At 42.4% G+C, this 19846-nt stretch overlaps 1 protein-coding gene across 1 annotated transcript in view; it reads right to left on the bottom strand.

Moving 5' to 3' along the window:
- Positions 1–19846, bottom strand: part of Mthl1 (adhesion G-protein coupled receptor methuselah-like 1) — a 155199-nt gene that overhangs the window by 18779 nt on the left and 116574 nt on the right. Inside the window, exon 5 of the mRNA XM_072000643.1 lies at positions 14791–14975. Within this exon, the coding sequence (XP_071856744.1) occupies positions 14791–14975 (185 nt within the window). The remainder of the gene's footprint in view (positions 1–14790; positions 14976–19846) is intronic.

Below are 19846 nucleotides of genomic sequence, written 5' to 3'. Positions count from 1 at the left end.
AAACCTGCTCTTGGATCGATCGGTATGTCACGCTGAATCGCGCCTTCCTCCGTTGCATAGGAATTTTAAGGAGATTGAAAATTGCACGAAAGACCCACAAGAACACTTGTGAACGCTTCTTACGAATGTATTATGTACGGTACACGAAAGAATATGATATTTCATTAATTGTTACGAGACTCGACTACCACGATTATATTTATTGTCGACAACTGTGAAATAAATCTGAAAATATGTCATATGGAAATTACGAGTATATATTTCATAGGGATCACGAGACGGAGATACGAAATTAAATAGCCCAGAAGCCCACGCAGGTTATTTAAAGGAAATGGTTATTGGGAAAGATAAACGATTTTTGAAGAAAAGATTCGTTAACTTGTCGATGGAAAAATATCTAATTCTAGTTAAATCAACGATGTAATATATTGAAAATTCAGCAACGAAGAGATTTAGATCTTTTATTAGGAATTTTAAGATACATGATTCAGTTTGTACGATACTATGAAAAATATACGCGGCTGGATCTTTCGTTCTTTATTCTGTGTAAGAATATCGTGTTATGAATGGCAATGATATTAATTTAAGCGATGGTAAGTTACTTCTCGAGTTCGTAGAATCTTGTTACAACGTTAATTTCATCTTCCTCCGGCGCGGTTAATACACCCTTACAAATTTATTCGCCGCACCCAAGTTCTAGCCTGGAACGACACTTTTCATCCCCTGCGCGCGTAATTTCTCAGTAACTTTCGCATAGCGCGGCCGGAATATTGTACACGTACAATACGTTGTTGTTTTCCAATATTTTCGTGTTTGTTCCTAACAGCCACATACTGTAGTAATCATCGTCGAAGTAATTCCGAGTTTTTATTCCTCCATTGCAACCAACGATAAGTACCTATTGTTACTGGCATCGTTTAAAAATATCTTACTCATCTTTCATGAATAAGCCAATAATTGTCGGAACAAAATGCACCTTGACTTAAAAATATTTCACCGAGAAGTCAGGTTAGTCAACTTCAAGACGGATTACGAATCGCACATTTATTACGCAAGCGATTATTACAACAATATCCGATCAGCGACTTCTTTTAAGGTTCCTAGCAAGAAAATCAGCCCGTATAATCGGCGTCCGTTCTTCAACTCGATTCCAACAATTTGTTCTTGCATGTAGTCTCACTAACAATAAGATATCCAAGAGCTACATAATAGGGACGATACGAAGGATCTACCCTTCTACTTCCTCAATCTCTTTCAACCCTAGCAGCTTCTCCTGCCAATTCTTCTCTCTCCTTCCGACAACCCCATTATTCCTCCATGTAACCCAATCCCGTACAAGTTAACGAAGTCGTTGGTATCGTCGCATCGATCAGACCCGATCCGGTTGCAAGTCGCGCGCCGCGAAATTTCGCGAGCAGACCGGACGGGAAGGTTCGCAGCGAAACTCAACGAGAGGCTGTCACGAAACTTTTGGAACGCCGAGTTTCGACCGGATAACCGAGGCAGCTTGCGTCTGGACCGGCACTCCGCGCGGATGCGCGCCGGAATATTAAACGAACGCGGTCGGATCGGACGCGTTACGCCGCTCCTTCGCGGCCTCTCTTCTTCGTCTCGCTTTTCCTTTTTGCCTTTTTCATCTCAGTTCACTGGCTCATCGGTTCAACTCAAAATTCAGCGTCCGTCCAGGCGGACCCTAGCCAAAATTCAACAACTTTTTCCATGGTGTTCTCTTCGCTTCTTCTATCGAGGGAGATCCGGTCTCTTCGCGAAACTTTTTCTATCGCGATTACATGGCTTGGACGTTAAGGATGGAAAGGAATATCCGTTATCATCTTTGCTCACAACTCTAAATGGATTTTGTTTGCTGCAGAGAAGAAATCCGCGCGTTTTTGTTCAAACTTCGGTTGGTTCTGGGCCCAAGTCGTTTCGAAGACGTGGCGGCATGGAGTGGACAGAGGCGAGTTGGACGTAAATGGGATTTGTTGGCTCCAGAGGAACCAAGTTTACGTATCCGTGTCTTTTGGGAAGGAGGTGGCTGCATTCTGGAGTTGCTTGTCTCGTAGCATCGAATCGCGTTACCGATATGCATCGTAGTTTCGACGAAAAGTAGATTCCACTTGCAACACAGTGTAGTTTCTGAGCTTCAATTATTCGGACTGACGATTACCGAGTATAAACATACATATTGATATGGCGCTGTAACGAAACGAAGATGTATTTTATCCGAATATTTATAGCGAAATACAATAGGTTCAGAACTGGTACTTTAGCGAATAATTTGATTTCATTCGACTACATACGAAAGAAACCATAAAACAAGAAGTTAATCGAACTGCTCGTGTATAAGGTAAAATTTGTAACTTCTAAAGCGTCTTTGAAAAAATATCTTTTCAATTAAACGGCTAAAGCCAGAACCAGAGACACGTTTCTATTAACAACTTTGATAATCCAATTAAATTACCGGAAAGCAGGTAGCCAAGTTTATTTTTGCCAGCGGTCTGTAAACAGAAAGCAGCGGACGAGGTCGCGAAGCTGGTAGCAAATGGAGAACGAAGAGGGGAAAGAGGGAAGCCCGGTTGGAAAACAAAAGGAACAATCGCGGAGAGTAATGAACGAGTTACGAATCTTAGGGGGTACAGAGAGCAAACGGGCGTCTATATTTGCTGGGTTTTGGCGGGTCGCCAACAATAGCTGTTTCGGCTAGGTTATATCTCACTCCATGGCAACCCATAACAAACATAAGTGAATTATGTCGACGCGTGCCGCGTTCGATACTTTACAGAAGCACGGCGGTCAAACCCGATTAGTTCGGCGTCGAAAACGCTTCGCGAGATCAATTGCATGCGCCGTGTGTCACCTTCTATCATCCCACGCTCTCACTCCACCCTCTCGTACAGTCTCTTTTGCTCCTTCTCTCTCCCTCTCTCTCTCTCTCTCTCTCTCTCTCTCTCCCTATCTCCTCCCTCTTCCTCTCCCTTTCGCCCTGTCGTTGATTTATCCTTTTAATAGGGGCTGGTTTTTCGGCTGATCGCGTGCGGGAACACGACAAACAGATTTTTCACGCTATGCAAATCGGGATTATGATAGATCAGCGGCGTAACGAGAAACAAATCGTTAATGAATATTCAGCGCGTGTCGAGTGTTCGGGGTACCAACAGTTTAATACGCTTAACGATTATCGTTATTGTTGTGTTCGTCCGGTAAAAAATTCTTATCGTGGAATCGTCGAATAAAAAAGAAGAAAAAAAAAATCGTGAACAAGCTTCGAAGTTAACAAAGAAATATGTTTGATAAAAATGTGAATATGAAAAATGAGATTGGATATACCGTGACACGTACGTTTTAATACGTAGCATAGAAATTTTCGATTCTCTTCCAAACTTTGTTAATAAAATCATGTCACAGACGGAAAATTGTTTCATCCGTTAAATATTCGAAATATATTCATGAAAAATGTTCGACTATAAATGTCCGAATACTTTCATAAATCACTATATTTCTGCAACGCACAAAACTAGCCGGTAATGTCGACACTGTAATTAGCTGGAAAATTATCGGGGACGAAAATAGCCGCGAAGACAGCAAGCCGCTATCTTGATCAGAATTAACGTCAAAAATTCCAGTCGAACAAGATAACTCTCGTCGGAGTGGCTCGATAATGGTATCGCTCCTCTTAGAGGCGCCGACAAGGATTTATTGCGGGGCGTCATTGTAATCGTTGCTGTTTTTCCGGATCATCGGGGACGGGATTTACGGTCGACAGTTTCGGCGTAACAACAAGCTTTCCTCGCTTTATCAATTACGATGTATGCGCCAGGCGACGGGAATCGACCGCGCGTAAATCAACGCCGGAGGAATTTGAAAAACGCGCGAAACTCGCAAGCACAAATCGTTGTCAAATATAATTAGTCGAGAATACCGCATGAGCAGCGTGGCTCTTCGCCCTCGATTTGCATTCAAAGCTTCCAGTATCAACATTTTTTCTTCCTCCAACAGAGAGTCAGAGATTTATCGTTGGCGTCATTTTAATCACCGACGGTTTTTCAGATAATCGAAAGTGATTGCGCGAGCTTGTATCAGCGTATCGGCGAGCAACGAATCCCGCGAATCCGCCGCCAACAAATTTCCACGTCGACCCGTCCTGAAAAACCGATGGCTCCGCGAATTTTCCAAGCGCAAATAAAAACGAATTTGCGTAATTCTTTGCCTCCCGGTACTTTGAGCAGTTTCATTTACACGCGTTAGAATATTTTGCTTCTTTTTATACATTTTACTGACTGCCTCGTTCGACTTTCCAACGGCTTTCGACATCAGCTCGATTAGAAATATGATTTTTATCGAAATTCTATTCAAGTCTAAGAATTGATGAGTCAGGCGAGCAACTGCGATAATGGAGTTTAAAAGATTTAAAAGTAACCGAAATGGTACATACAACCGTGAAGATAACACACGTTTCGAAGATCCAACACGCTCCGTCACACGGCTACGAATATTTATGTATCTATGGAATATTTAAATGCGAAAAATATTTACGGCATATACGGTGGCTGCGAAAAGTATCTCTATACAACCCTCATCTTTCTATATTTTATCTCTGTAATGTGAAATTTTTGTAGCCATATGAAATTGTTAGATTATTTAGTACGTAAATGCTATGACGAATATGCTTTTAGTAGTCAGTGCATCTAATATGCAAAAATATTCAGAATATCCAGAGTGAAACGAATCATTGCATAGATTCCATTTCTTTAATCAAATACGTGTAATAAACATCCACGGTGTATTAATGACTAAACCCCTTAAATCTTAGCTTAAGAAGTAAATAAATTAGAAAACACTTTTCGCATTAGCAAGAAGAGCCATTAGCCCTCTGGGATCGAAGGATTCATTGGCATTCCTAAAGCAATCATAGATTCTCGAGACCGAACTCTTCCTTCGAGGACAGATCGAGCTTTCGTCCCTCGAAAAAGACAATAAGGAAATTCCTTTCTACCCCGATACTCCCGATTCATTGCTCGAGGCCAATAAAGCGGGAGTGCGTGATAAATAAAGTAGGATAGCGGGGGGATCGGACCAGGGGCTTACAGCAAAACACTTGCCACGGCTCTTTAGCATTCGTTAATTTTCTTCTGCCAAGTCACCCTCGTAGTTGGTGTGTTCTAATCGCGTATTCCCTTTCGATCGATTCGTTCTTCGAATTCGCAACTCCACTCGTTTCACGCTCCTACAAACTACATGCGACCGAGTCTTGTTAACTCGAACCTTTGTGATTTCAAAAAAAAAAAAAAAAAAAAGTCTAAAGCTACAGAGATTTCAACTGCTATTTGTCTTTGTTCGAATTGGAATCTCTAAAATTGAGAAAAAATTAATTCTTACATCAACGTTGCTTCGAGCGGTTTTCTTTTTTTCTTTTTTTTTTCACTGTTCTTATTTGAAAAACTCGATAAAATCTTGACAACTGAAAGATTTCAGTTCTTAAAGATTCGATTTACCAAGCAACGATTTAACTGTAACGACGATTTGCTTTAATTAGCCGATAGCGATCTAAAGATTGCTCGCGTTTCTTGCTCGAACCGTGTAGATTACCGTCGATCGACCTCTTGATTCCAGTTAAAAAGCGTAACGAGGCGTGCTCTCGACACGCGATGAGCAACCGATCGGCTGAGCAAATCCGATAATTCGCACGAGCCTCGATATCCTTTTTTAATTCCATCATTGGCGAGGCTTTCTCGTATCGTCGAAGCGCATCCGATCGGTTTTCGGTTATTAACGCGTTCATCGCGAATGTGGGTCGTTATCAATCTTTCCGAATAGGATTTCCCATCGAGCTACCACCTCCTCTTCCGCTCTGTCGACGCGGCGAACACACAAAGGATTTTTTTCCTCGCTCATTATTCGCGCTGTTATTACCAGCTAAACGATCCACGTTGATTCGTTTAATCGTCCACGGGATCGATCGCGCTTATTAATCGCATTACACCCATTCGATTCGTTTTATTTCCAGCTACCGACTCGTTCTACGACGTTTAACGTTCTTTGTTCGTTAGCTTTGCCGCATCCTGTTTTCCTTCCAATTTTACGCGAACGTTGTCTCACGGAACAGGAATTTCTTTGGTCTTCTGTCCGTGACTGCGTCGTTGGATTTCCTGTGCTCACGTTTTGTTATCGTTCAACAATTTCTTAAGCTTAAACCGCTGTTGTAAGGTTTGTGAAAAGATAAAACACATATTTCTGTAGTTATACACTAAGAAAGACTAAAAGAAGAGTTATTTTAAGAGACAGATGACTCGATTTTGTTAGATCCTTGCGTTTATTTAAAATTCATAGGGGATGACGTTCTTCGAACGCTAAATTTGTTCTGTAAAAAGATGGCAATAACAGAAATCTACGTTCCAATTAATGAAATTGTACGACTGAACATGATCATAGATACTCAAAAAATTTGATGTTCCTCGATCTACGATTATCAAATATCATAAAGATCTCCAATAAATTGCTATTCGTTACACGATTTTCGAGTTAATCGTGCGCTAAAATAGTATTAATAAAAGTCTATAACCGTATCTAAAAAAATTATGTGACCAATCAACAATTTTACAATTATCTAACAATATTCTATCCTACATACAAGTACGTCTGAAAATGACTCTTCCAAATGGGAATACCCTTAATTAAACTCTGATCCAAGCAATACCACTTCTACACGCAAATCCCATGGTAAGTCTCTTCAGTCGAGAGTATCTTTCAATAAGAGTTTGCGGCTCTAACAAAGCGATAATAAATATCGTCGAGACAGTGCGCGTTAGTGTTCTCTCACGCGATAGTCGCATACGCGTAAGGGCGAGTGTATTAGTGGGTCCAGAGATAGGGGTGGCGTTTCGCTGGTTTCGCACGGTCGAGTTGGACAGGTTATCTCTCTAATCCTATCGTTTCGGTGTATGCTATTCCAGCCTGTGCCGAACTTCCAGGGGCATGAGATTGCATAGATACGGAGGATAGTCCAGAGATTTACCATTCTAATGTATGCGAACGTTAGTTGAATATTCCGCCGAGCCGCTGCCACCGAAACGTGTCTCGAGCTCTCCTTGTCCGCACTTCCACCTTATTTTTTTACTATTTTTCAGGGTTACTCGCTTTGGAGAGCCGAGAACGTGCTAAGTTCTCCTTAAAAAGGACTCGCCTAATTTTCGGCTGAAAACGCCGGATAAACGTTATTTTTTACTTATTATAGAATGTCTGAGAATTTTTTCCTTCGTAATTACCCCTAAGCCCGCTATTTAGTTTCCTACATTATTATTCTACGTATGTGAAGAAATATTCCATTGCTACGCGGAACTAAATTTAACATTCTATTCTACTCGATTCCTTTTACGCACGAATCATGGTCTTGTGTGTCATAAATGAATCTTAGTAGATATATATCGTAGGTAGATACGTTACTGCTTCTAAAAATATGAAAATTCATCTGTATTACGAATATATTTTTAAAAATTGATTTACTGAACACAAGGCAATTTAGATAAAATATCAAATACTACAAAGCCTGCGAGGGGTTGAGCAAAACCGTTGATTTCCCATAACTAACAAACATCACTTTTCAGCCTTTTCAACCCCACACACGGTCCTTTACTTTCCCTACAATCGTCTTCTGTCGGTAGCCACCACAGTTACCCCTATTTTCCATAAAGAGCTTCCACCATACGATGCAATTCTCCGCTTACGAGTATATGCAAAAATTGTAATTTCAAAGCAGCTAATAGAACAGCAACGATGTAACGCAACATCGAAGTAGAACATTTTTTGTTCCCCGATAAAAACAGCTAAGAGGCGAGCAGGGGAGGAATGAACAGTATGCAGGTGCAGTAATAATGCGTATCAACGCGAAGAAGGGGCTCGCTTCGAAGCTACTTAAATACTTGGTCGTGTGCGTTTAGGCGTGCAGTTTAGTGGGCCGCGGACGGTAGTTAGTATAGGCTTAGAGAGAGGGGAAACAGAGAGTTCTGCTGGTTTCGCACGCTGGGGTTGGGACTGGCTGGCACCAGATTTATCTCTCTACCCCATCGTTTCGGCCTACGTTGTTATGGGGCGCGCCAGAACACCGGAACGCCAGAATGCCAGTGCACCAGGCCTTGCGAAGGGGAAGCTCGAATACCAGCCTGGCCTTTGAACCACCTCTGTTCGATGTGCTGGTAAATGAGTTTTCTTACGTTCCCGTTTATTCAGCCTCTTTGCACGACCGCCTCTTCTCATGGGAAGCCTTTTCTCTCCATCCCTTAGGGACACTTCCATTCATCGGTTTCTTGCTTGTTTCACGTGTTTGGATTATGGTTACAATGGACGCGTACTCGGATGAACTGCAGTTCCGACGAATACGTCAAACGTTCGACAAATTTTATGAATGAATTGTACGAGTCATTCTGCCATAGCACCGTTACGAATATACCGTGGGCTTTTATGCAAGTGTATATTTTTATAAATACAGAATTACATTATCTATTGAAAATATAACGAGTACTCTACTTCGCGTATTTTATATTTTTGCATATTTTACGCAGAATTCTGTGAATTCTTGTGCCTTTAAATTTCCCGTCAATTCGTAAAAATCCGTAGTTACGAGACTCGACTATCACGATTATGTCGGTAAAGTTCGAGACAAATCTTGCCATAAATCATCGAAGTTACCATCAAATCATAAAGTTTAGGAAAATCGCGCGAGCGCTGATCGCAAATATGTTCTCCGATCAGCGCGCGTCCTTACAACTTTGCATTCTCTCTTTTGTCTAGAAAGTTAGAAAGCAAGGACGGATGACGTAAAGTGCTGCTCGATCTCTCGATTAATTAGGAATTTAAGTCGCGGCTGATAGGGACACGCATCCTTCCTTTGGAGGAAGTTAGTCTGTTTATGCGCACGACGTAGGAACAAACGCGTATAATCGATCATTCACTGACGTTCACCGGTATAACCTGTCGTTGATCTACGCGCCTGGGGTACACAGGAAGGGGGTTGAAAAGGGGTCGTAGAAGTTCCAACAGTTCCGCGCGTTCGAAGGGGTTGGACTGGCTGGCGCCAGGTTTATCTCTCGTCCCCATCGTCTCGGCCCACGTTGTTATGGGCTGTGCCCAAGTGACACACAGGGTGGGGGATGAAGTACGAGGGCACCGTAGGAACAGAGTAAATGGTGGGAGACGTGAAACAGAAAGTGTGCAGGAGAAAGCTGAGACGCGAAGGGTGTAAGACGAGAGCGGAAAGAACGCGAGGGTAGAAGGTGAGAGGAAGAAGCGTCGGGCGATCAAATGGGAAGGAGCATTCGGGAAAGCGAAAGGGGAAACTTTTAAAATTCGCTACTGTCGAGTTAGAACGTTTACGCGCCGGTCTATTAGAATATCTCTGGTGAGTAAGGTGCTATTTATTTTTGAAATATTGCAATCGTTCTTGTAGTTCGGAGTACGATATGGAGAAGCTGTAAAATCAATCATGGATGAGATCATCACTTTTTGGATGTCGGGACGTTTGGTAGGAATATAAGAGGGCGAGAGTCGGAAACCTTAACGAGAGCTGTACGAAGAAATTTCTAATAGAAAATTTTGCACTGTTTTTTTTTTCTTTTTGTAAAATATTATAGAATATGTAGAATATAGAATATTGACACAATTAGTTACAAGTTTTTTTATTTTTTTATTGCAGAGGGTCGTGCGATATAAAGCAGCGAAGCTCAAGATATTATTCGATATCGTTTCACTGTCGTTTAATTTACAACCTTGCTATATAGCAGAAGAGATGTAATGTATATTAAATCCAAGCTATTTACAAATATAAAAAGAATGCTGGAGCGTAGCCACTGTTACCGCAAATGTAACCATTCTGTATTAACCATAAACCACGAACGACGCGGCAAAGATTTAGATACCGATCGATCGATCGCGTAAAAACATTGAATTCGATTCCATGGGTAGACCGCAAGAAGCCGCAGAAAAAGCGAAACGAGAGAAACAAAGGTCTACGAGGAGGACCGCAAAGTGGATGGATACAGCAGCCACTGGGTCGAGAGAGATAGAGGGAAGGGTTGAAACACGATGGAACGCAGGGTAACGTCCGTTGCAGAACAACCTCTGCTTGTCCCTCTGAACCCCTCATCTAGTCCCACCAGTGCAAAAGCATTGTGTCAGAACGTAACAACTCGCGATAGTACGATGCAGCTTCCCATGGGGCACCATTATCCTGATTTAGCAGCGCGCGGCTACGACTCTATTTCCTACGCGCTTCCAGGCTATACGCCCTCCTTTGTCCAGTTTAGCTTTATTTGCGCGAAAAAGAGAGGGAACACTGCCTGGCCAGTGAATTGACACGTTTGAGAAGCGCCTTCCTTTTACTCTTTCACTCCCCTTCCCTGACGTTCGTCCCAATGCGATTACGTGACACGAAGACGCGCCATTGTACTCTCTGTACGATGTGAGAGAGCAAACATCTCGACGAGAACCTGCTTTCGATCGTTTTTCTTATAATTCGATACGGACGAACGAATCTTTCCTCTGTGTTACGTAGCATAATGTTTGTTCATCGGGAAATATATCCACTGTAACCATCGATCATAGACTTAGCGAAATAGACTCATCGTTTCGAGAAGTCGAAGTTTCGAGAATTTGAACATTAATCATGTATTTGGATAGTAAAATCGAGAAACTTAGGAAAAGTGGAATCGATCAATTTGATTTGCGAAGAGAGGCTCGTACATATATATGTGATAGAACTTGCTCATCTTCCATCCACCTAACAAGCACTCTCGATACTTGCATTTGGATTTTGCGCGGATATTTCAGGTGGTACTCCATGGCTCGTGGAGAAGGCAGCAGAGTTATTGCGGCAGAGACGCGTAAACGGGAGGCATCTTCCGCTCGCGATGCAATTAATGTTGTAGGAGATTGTTCGAGAAGAGACTCACTCGTGACGATGTTTAACTCTAGAGTGGCTCAACAAGCTCCGTATATTTACAAATAGCATCAAGCGTTCCGACCTGAGGGCGTCTTGAATGGGCGTTGCTTGATGACTGATTGTGTTTCTCAATGGCTCTGTGGTTCCCGCAGCGTTACACAATGTCGAAGTCCTGAATATTGGTGCTCCAATGAGCTCCTGACGGTAAATCTAATATTATCTTGCTGGTACTTGAACGCCAGGCGAACGTGTTTTGTACTTATTCGAAAAAACGTTTGCTATCATCTTTGATACTTGGTTTCGCGAGTTTCAATTTCTTCCACCGAAGATCAACCAAGTTTAGTTCCGAGACTAACGATGATCAACCAAAAAGAAAGTAAATAGACAAGATAGAGATCATCGAGTCCGAACAAATACGACTGTTTTATAGAGAATAGCAATGGACTGATGAACACCATGACCCTTGGTCCTTCATACTATAGCGTGGTGGTCCCAAGAATCTCATTCCACGACGAACTTTGTCGAAACGAATCAAGGTTTAGTCTAATTAAAATTCCTTTCTCTTCGTTCCAAGTTCAAAAGTTATATGGCTACCAAGCGATGAAATCGTTTGCGGACGATCGATAGAAATGTAAAGTAAGCTAGTCGAAAACGAGAGAACGGGAAGGGAAGCACAGGGTGAAAACCAGTCGCGCGAGCCACCCGGAAACCGAAACGAAAATACACAACCGGTCTGCGTATAGCGACGTTTATATTTGTCAAAGGATATAAAAGCTAAATATTAATCATCGGGGGTGTTCTCCTCCGGTCGGCGTCGATAAATATCGCGGCCGCGGGAAATTAATACGCAACGTAGTTGCACTGTTTGAAACGAGTGTTTACGCGGCCAGAGAGTTTCCAGCGGCTTGTGCGAGGAGGGGTGTATACATACAAATATATATATAGAGAGAGAGAGACATTAGGTTGATGCATACGAAATGTTTCTTTCGGGTTGGCGTTAGAGTTCATCTTCATGCGAGTTGGACATCGTTGTTGTATAATACAGATGAGATTGATCGATACGAATGTGAGTATTACAGGGTGTAACAAGTAATGACGGCGATTGGATAATCGAAAAGTCGATGACAATGAGTTTAGGTTCGATAACGAATCCACGGTCCACGGGATGACGAAGGCGATCTGACACAAGATTCTGGTGTCACTCGACGTACTGGTGCACGGTACTGATCCTCGGTCCAAGTGGAACTGCCCTTATATACTCCTCTCCCTACCTCTCTGTATCCTTCGGGTCAATCTTTGTTTTTAAGGAGAGCTATTTAATTACTCTATACGTCTGTTAGGTGCACGTCCCTCCCGTGATCGTGGCTACGTTCAGCGACCCGTTGTGTCACTTCGAGCCCAAGCCCACTGTTATAAATCTCGGGCGAACATAATTGGATTAAATCAAAAACAGCTATTTCTCAGTTTTATTGCTCAAGTACGGCTATAATAAAAAGTCTGGACTAAAGTATCGGGGACCATTCCAAACATTCCAAAAAAAAGGCCCCAATGTCCTCTCATCTCATCTCGAGACGTACATAGATATTTATGTAGTGAAATTGAAAAATTTAGGAAAAGTGGAGTCGATCAGTTTGCAGATAGGACGAAGCTTAATGAGCGGTATTATCCAAACCCCAAATACATAGGAACTTTAGAGAAACGATATTTCATATGTACCATCCTAAGAGACGTAGAAAGATAGAGTATGCTCTTCGGATTATCGATTGCGGTAAATGTGGATTACAGGGGATGCTCGTTAAATAACGCGCAACAGTGGTTAATCCGTGCTATGAATAAAGACATGACACATCGTCGCGTGGTTCGCCTCCTTATAATCTCTATTCCGCGGGTACATGCGTACCTAGGAATCAGCTGGTGGTTCAGTTGCCACGTCGTGCCGCGCCGCAAGGGTTGCACCGGGGTTATTATTAGGGATTCGAGGTATTAAACGTACTTTGGGGTATCGATCTTCTTATTCAGCTACCCTACGTCATACTTAAATACAATCTTTCGGGAGCTATGTAATCCTCTTAGCGAAGTATTCCTGTGCCTGCCACGCAAGGAATCCTGATAGCGCGCGTACCATTGTTTCTTATCTCAACTGATTACGATGCTTGTGCATACGTAACAGGAATCGTTGGGGCGAGAGAAATGGAAAATCGTGGGTACACGACCTAACGAGATATTCTGCTAATCCACTTAGCGGAATACTCACCTATTAACCACCGTGTATTTCCTTCGATTTTTCCTTCGCTCGTGAGACCAGGAATCTATTGTCCACAAATCTTTCGACTGTGGTGGATTTAACGAAGGTTCGGAAGCAGGAAAGTACATAGATTTAATTTAGTCGGTTAACCACCGTATTATAAAAAAAAAATAGCTAAATTATACGTATAATATATTATTTATATTTTATATATATCTGGAGAGTTTTTGTTAAAATCGTGTTTAACGAAAACCTACGTTTAACATTACTAAGTGTCCCTATAATTCATGAACGAGAGTGTACAATTAAAATTCATTAAATTCGCTAAATTTTCATCTATCAATTAATTCGAAATTCCATCGACGACAGATTCCGGGATGAATCGACTTTTTCACGAGCAGCGACCGAAGGAACGCCGCAAACGGTGCTTGATTAGCAATTAATACGCGGCCGGCCGATCGATCCATCGATTAACGAAACCGATTTAATCAGCGCCCCGGAACACGACTGACCAGTCCTATTAATTAGCGGAATAATCGGATCACAGGGAATTACGTGTTAACCGTCCTCCTCCCAGCCTGTATTACTTTCGATAATAGGCTCCATTACCGTCTGTGCTACTGATCCGTTACTAATGTCAGCAAGTCCGGCACCGACTGTCGTTCGAGAACAACAGAACACGAGAGGGACAGAGGAATCGTCCAACGAGGGCCACGCTCGTGGCATCGACGGAAATTAATTCACTGATAAGTCGTGTGTGACGCGATCGAATTAATTTGCGGCGTTCGTACAGCACCGGATTAATTATCATCGCGAGGAAACCTCGTCTCATTGGCTCCACAGAAACGTTATTCGACGTGATCTCGTTTCCTCACGAAATTCCTTCGACCGCACGATGTTCCGAGTTATTACGCCGTTAATTATAACGTCGATCGCGAATCCGTATCGTTCGGTAAGCAATATTATCATATTATTATACCACACGCTACTAAATTTCTTAGAACCATTAAAATAAGATATATTTCATCGACTAAAAAATTTCCAACAATGCGAACGACTTAGACAAAAGATACAATGTAATATTTTGCAAAACTTAAATATTATGACATAGTATATTTCGATACACTCGCAGCATACTCTGAATTGCTATTTTGACTTTTCGAATAATACGAAGCAGACTGCATCGTCCCGTCAACGCTTTCTGTTTTCTGCCAGTTAATCTTTTCTTAGATTCTTCGGTTTATAAAAGATTGCATCCGGTTTATTTTCGATTCTTCAGGCAGACGTTCCTTTAAAATATCGCTACGTTGATTTCGCGTATAAGAAAACAAAGGTGCATAAATTACACGAATAACGATACGAATAACATTCGCAAATACTTTTTGCTTATTATCCGCATGTCCAACATTAACTTCCACGCTTTTAGATCATTCTGTTCATCCGGTTGTGTCCTCTTTGAACAGTTAGAAAGGGAGAAATCCTACCAGAGCTTTCATTAAAGTCAAAGTTTCAATCACTGCTTTGACGAGGACAAACTTTCTCTAACTGAGAGATATTTCAAGGATCTCTCGAGGAGTTCCTTTTTTCATAGCAATGAAAGCGAATGGGAACTTACCGTAGAACCAGCACTGTTTGTCGCCGAAACGGGGCCTGAGGAACGTGTACTGAGGTTGAGGCGGAAGATGATCGAGAAGGGCGGCCAAACCGGCGACTAGAAAGGGGCCACCCCAAGCGTAGCAAGCGTATACGCGTAGTCGGAGGGTCTCTTGGCCTTTCTCCAAGCTCGCTGGTCTCAGGTCTCTGCAAGAAGAAGAAAAAAGAATGGTCAGTGGGGGCGAGCACAAGCCACGAAACACGAGATCGTCCTGTGCACTTAAACGGAACGCGAACAATAAAACACTCCGGCAATCCCGCGCTAGAGTTTCGCGTGGAAGGAGAAAAGAAGAGAGGAGTTCCATTAGAATCGGCGGAAGTTAAAGTTTCACGGAACGCTATTTCGGGAGACGGATGGTCTCGCGTTTTGCGTAATCAGTAGTGAAAAATGAACGCGGCCATGATGATCGCTTCTTTGTTTTAAATCTTTGTCTGCTCGTTTGGTACGGAAGATGAACTTACGGAAAGAATATAGCGAGATTATAAAAATTAGTCGGGAATTAATATCGATATAGTCGTTCATGAAAATCTTCGTACATTCTATGGAAAGGTGATTTTTATTAAAATAGGGTGCTACGAAATTTCGCTGCAAAGTTATTGCATTTCGTTGCACGATGATTAACCTTAAAAAATATTTTGTTACATACTATAATTACATGTTATATACTATATGACGCTTTATTTAAATAGAAATAACTTTTACAGCGCATTCTAAAAGCTTCTATATTCCCAAAACAATGGTTGTCGGGACATAGCGCTTTAATTTACGACCTCGCTATACTACTTCCATGACTAGAACTACAGGTCGCAGATATCTTCGATCTCCAACACATGAAAAAAAAAAAAGACAATTGCAGTTCGAATGCAATTTCGTAACACCGATAGAACGAAATACACGTTCAGATCTCGAAGTGTATTGCACTCTATCCTTCAGCAGGAAAACTGTCATCGAAATAGATTTATCGTCGGAACGGGCACTCGTTCGACAAAGGGCCTCGAGAAAGGTAATCTACATACGTTTCAACGAGCACAAACAAGCCTCTAGAGAGGTAAACGGAGCAATCGACGGAGCAGAAGGGTGAAAAACTACCGACCCCCCCACTCGTCGATGGGGTGATGGCCGAAACAATTACCTTAGATGCAATTAATGCATGGTCCGCATTCCTGGCTATCGAATGCAGGCACCGAGACTTTTTTCGAAAGGGCTTGCAGAGCAAATCGCGCTAGTTTCGCGCTAGTTTCATCCCGAGTTTGTTAGCAAAGTTTCCCGACCATTAGCATCTCCGAGCGGTGATTGTGTGTGTACGTTCCTGAATGTTATTATGCAATCTACAGAGACCTCTCTGTGTTTCTCTAGTACATCCAACTTCATTAGATCGCCGTTACGCTGTTTCGTTCGTTAAACTGCCTCCTAAGCAGTTAACAATTACAAGCTGCATTTTTATACGCGGTATAGAAGCGATATAAGGTATAGAAGCGAGGTAAAATCGGTCAGTGGTTAGAGCTTACAGGTTTCAGGAACCGAAATAAATAATTTGAGTACTGCGTCATATACGCAACACTACGTCATTACGATTACTAAACCAATCGAAATGATTCAGATGTTTCATTTTCTCAATTACCGAAGCCATGCAAATATTTTTGGTAACATCGATATCTGCTTGTGTTGAGACAGAAACATGATTACATACCGATTTATTTTTGACATATCATTAGATTCTAATTAACTATGTATAACGTATTTAGCTACGCATCGAGGGTATCATAGGTTTAGCATACTGTTGGCTATAAGTATTAGGTTGTCCGAAAAGTTTCTTTCGTTTTATGAGGAAATAATAGACGCACAATGTTTTTTGTTTTATATTAATTTATTGAATTATGCACGTACATAATAATAGAAATATAACGAAATGGATCATACCTAATTCGATAAAATAATATAAAAGAGAAATTGCTGTTCGTCTATTATCACCTTATGAAACGAAAGAAACTTTTCGGACAACTTAATATTAGTATTATGCCTGGATCAACGATGATAGAAATTCGTGTCAAAAAATTAATGCAAGTGCCTGTGTGATAGCTGCGACTACATCAATTGCTGCTCCTACAAACGTTTTACTTTGCGACTTCGCTATATCGCTTCCACCTATAATACCAACCGATGTTGGGTCAAGAGTTTGCGCAGGCTAGAAATTTTGCAGCCACCGCGGAGCCAGTCGGAAAGTCTACGAAATGAAATGCAATAAGGAGTAGAGAGCAGGGCTGGCAAAATTCCAGGGAAAAATGAAAGTCGACAGAATGATGAGACGCGCAATAAAAAGGATGTCGGCTGGTAGCGTAGGACGTCGTGGTCCGAGAATGACTATCGTTCGCACGTCTGGCTGTGTCTTCCGTTCTTCTCGGTATATATAGTCCCGATATAGTCAACGAAATCATCGCGAGAACGACGATGTAATTAACTGTGACGAATGACGACACGCGACTCGTAGAAAAGAGAAGGACTCGATCGTGAAACGATTAACTGGTTCATTAAGATATTCAATTTCTAACGCTCGCTTGTTCGATGACCTGCCTTCTCCTATTAGGCGTCGGTTAATCTTTTCCCACGGAAATAACGAACGGTAAACGTGTTTCTGCTTTGGCTTTTTGTGGATTCGAGCGAAGAGTCGATCTTCGTGTCCCGAAGAGTTATGAAACATAACGGAAATCATGTCGAGTGTAATGAAAAACCTGAAACAGGACGGAAGTACTAAATTTTATATAAACAAGTTATAAGATATAGGAGCAGTAAACGAGCCGCTCGGAAGTTAAACCGATCTCTCTATTTTTCATTAATGATAAAAGTATAGTTAAAGCGAAGATGTGATACAATTAAACCGATCTAATTTCTTAATTTCATTACATAAGAATGTACTTTCAATTCCTAAGAAACAAATCATCTAGCACGTAATAAGATCATTCACGTCGGAAGGTGATATAAATGATGATAAATTCCAAGATAAATTTGAAGACTGGAGACGTATTTTTGTTAAATCGACACGTCAAAAATAACACAGGAAATACGTGTTTGTGCTTGCGTTAAACCTAGAAACGGGGACACAGTTACAACGAAGGGAAGCCCAATTATTAGCGGAACCACGGAATAACAGGGTCACTCGCAAATTTATCGGCGCGAGGGCTTATTAACGAGACTTGAAAATAATTAAATTCGGACGCGCGACCCCGATATCACGAGCAATGACTATGGAAACGACGAGACTCCGTCATTGTCTGGCTAGTTTAACGTCGCTATAACAACAAACCCCCTGTATAGAGAATTGGAAGGGGTTGGCCCAACACGGCGCTTTAGCACCAGGGGTTGTTACTCGTAAATCGCACCCTATCTGAACCGACGTTACTGCGGATATGGCAAATGTCGGGCGTAACGACGTGGCTCTATTGTCAAAAAGTGAAAATTCAAATAAAACGAGCTAGGGCAAACGAGACGCACCGGTGGTGCCAGTCGGACTGCGCTGCTTGAAACGCGTCCATTCGATTATGCGTTATTTTACCTCTCGATTCTCGATTGGCTTTCTCCACCGGATATACGGAGCCGACTTAATTACACGAGCTCGTTAATGTAACGTAGTATAGACTACCAGTCGATTGTCGTAAGTTTCGCTCGCGGTCGTGTACACCATGCAGCGAGATGCAATCGTATTATTTTGCTAATTACTTTTACGATTATTTCCTTAATCGTCGACTCGATTATAGTATAGTATAGTAACACGGGCGTCGTGTTGCACCTTGTGAAATAAGAGTAGGAAGAGTGGCACCGCGCGATTCGATGTTTCGTCGCGAAAGGACGACGAAGAGGTGAGAGAAAACTGGAGATATTAATTCCTGGTGGCACGGCTCATTTCCGAGAACGCTAATTAGCCGTCACCGCGGTCGTTGCGCGCGATTAGTTGCCTCTCGTCCGGTCGGAAGAGAAAGTTTCCCGCATAGGAAGAAGAGGGTGGGTTTTCGCGTCTCGCTCCGATGTCTGTGCGGCGCCACGATAATTTTCCACCCCTGGCCGGCGGTCGTGTCCCGCTGAAAATGGAACGAAATGGAGCGAACTGCTGCCAGGGACGCCGAGGGAAAACGCATTAAATATTGCTGTCGAGAAAATTAGGGAGCTGTTACCCTGCTCGTAGGGATACACGTATATAGCATCGTTTCTTTTTCTCTCTTTCCTTCAATTGTACCCCTAAAACGCGCATGATAAATATTTTTACGGTTGTCGCTGTGTTTCCGGGTATGGATGGGGTTGAAAAGTATAGGTTACACATCGGTGTCTTCGTACACGATGCAGGCAATTTGCGAACGACGACATCTTCTGTGACAAAGAGGATTATTGCGCGGCTCTTCTTCGTGCTCTCGAAAGTATAACCCATTGTCGGAGCACGGAAGAGATAAAGGTTATTTTTGTAATAATGGATTCGTCGGAGAAGGGTTCCCATTCGAACCGGACGAACGGCTTCTCTCTTCCTTTTCTCTGCTTGCGTTGCTCTCGATGAAATATACGTATTCTATTATCGCAGCGCGAGCACACGAGACACGGAGAAGGAGAATGGTGGAGCGAATCGGCTTAATCCTGACAAAGGACTCGTCGGAATAGCTTCTTTTAATTGTATCCTGTCACTGTGACTATTTATCGTTCGGTATTTGCGAACGGAAAAAAAGGGGAAGGCCGGTCGTAAAGGGCCGCGGAGCCATTAAGCCTTTGTACACGAATCGCCTTGCCTTGTGGCTGTAGTTAAAACCGTCGACGGCTTGAAGTTATTAAAAGTATCCGAGAGAGAGAGATCATCAGACGACGGACGCGTACGGCGAATACAAATACGATAGAACGTCCAATATTCGCACGAATAGGGAGACAAAAATGTTTTCTGTATTCGAAGCGGCAGTCGTCACGCCACTTCGCGCCATTCAAACCTCTCGTTGAAACCCACTTGCTTGTCCATTCACCAGCGAACGACAGCTTTATCTCCGCG

Source organism: Bombus fervidus, chromosome 3 (genome assembly GCF_041682495.2).
Source record: "Bombus fervidus isolate BK054 chromosome 3, iyBomFerv1, whole genome shotgun sequence".
In the NCBI taxonomy this organism is placed as follows: domain Eukaryota; kingdom Metazoa; phylum Arthropoda; class Insecta; order Hymenoptera; family Apidae; genus Bombus; species Bombus fervidus.
The sequence above is the reverse complement of the archived record's forward strand: the minus strand, read 5'-3'. Positions and strand labels throughout refer to the sequence as shown.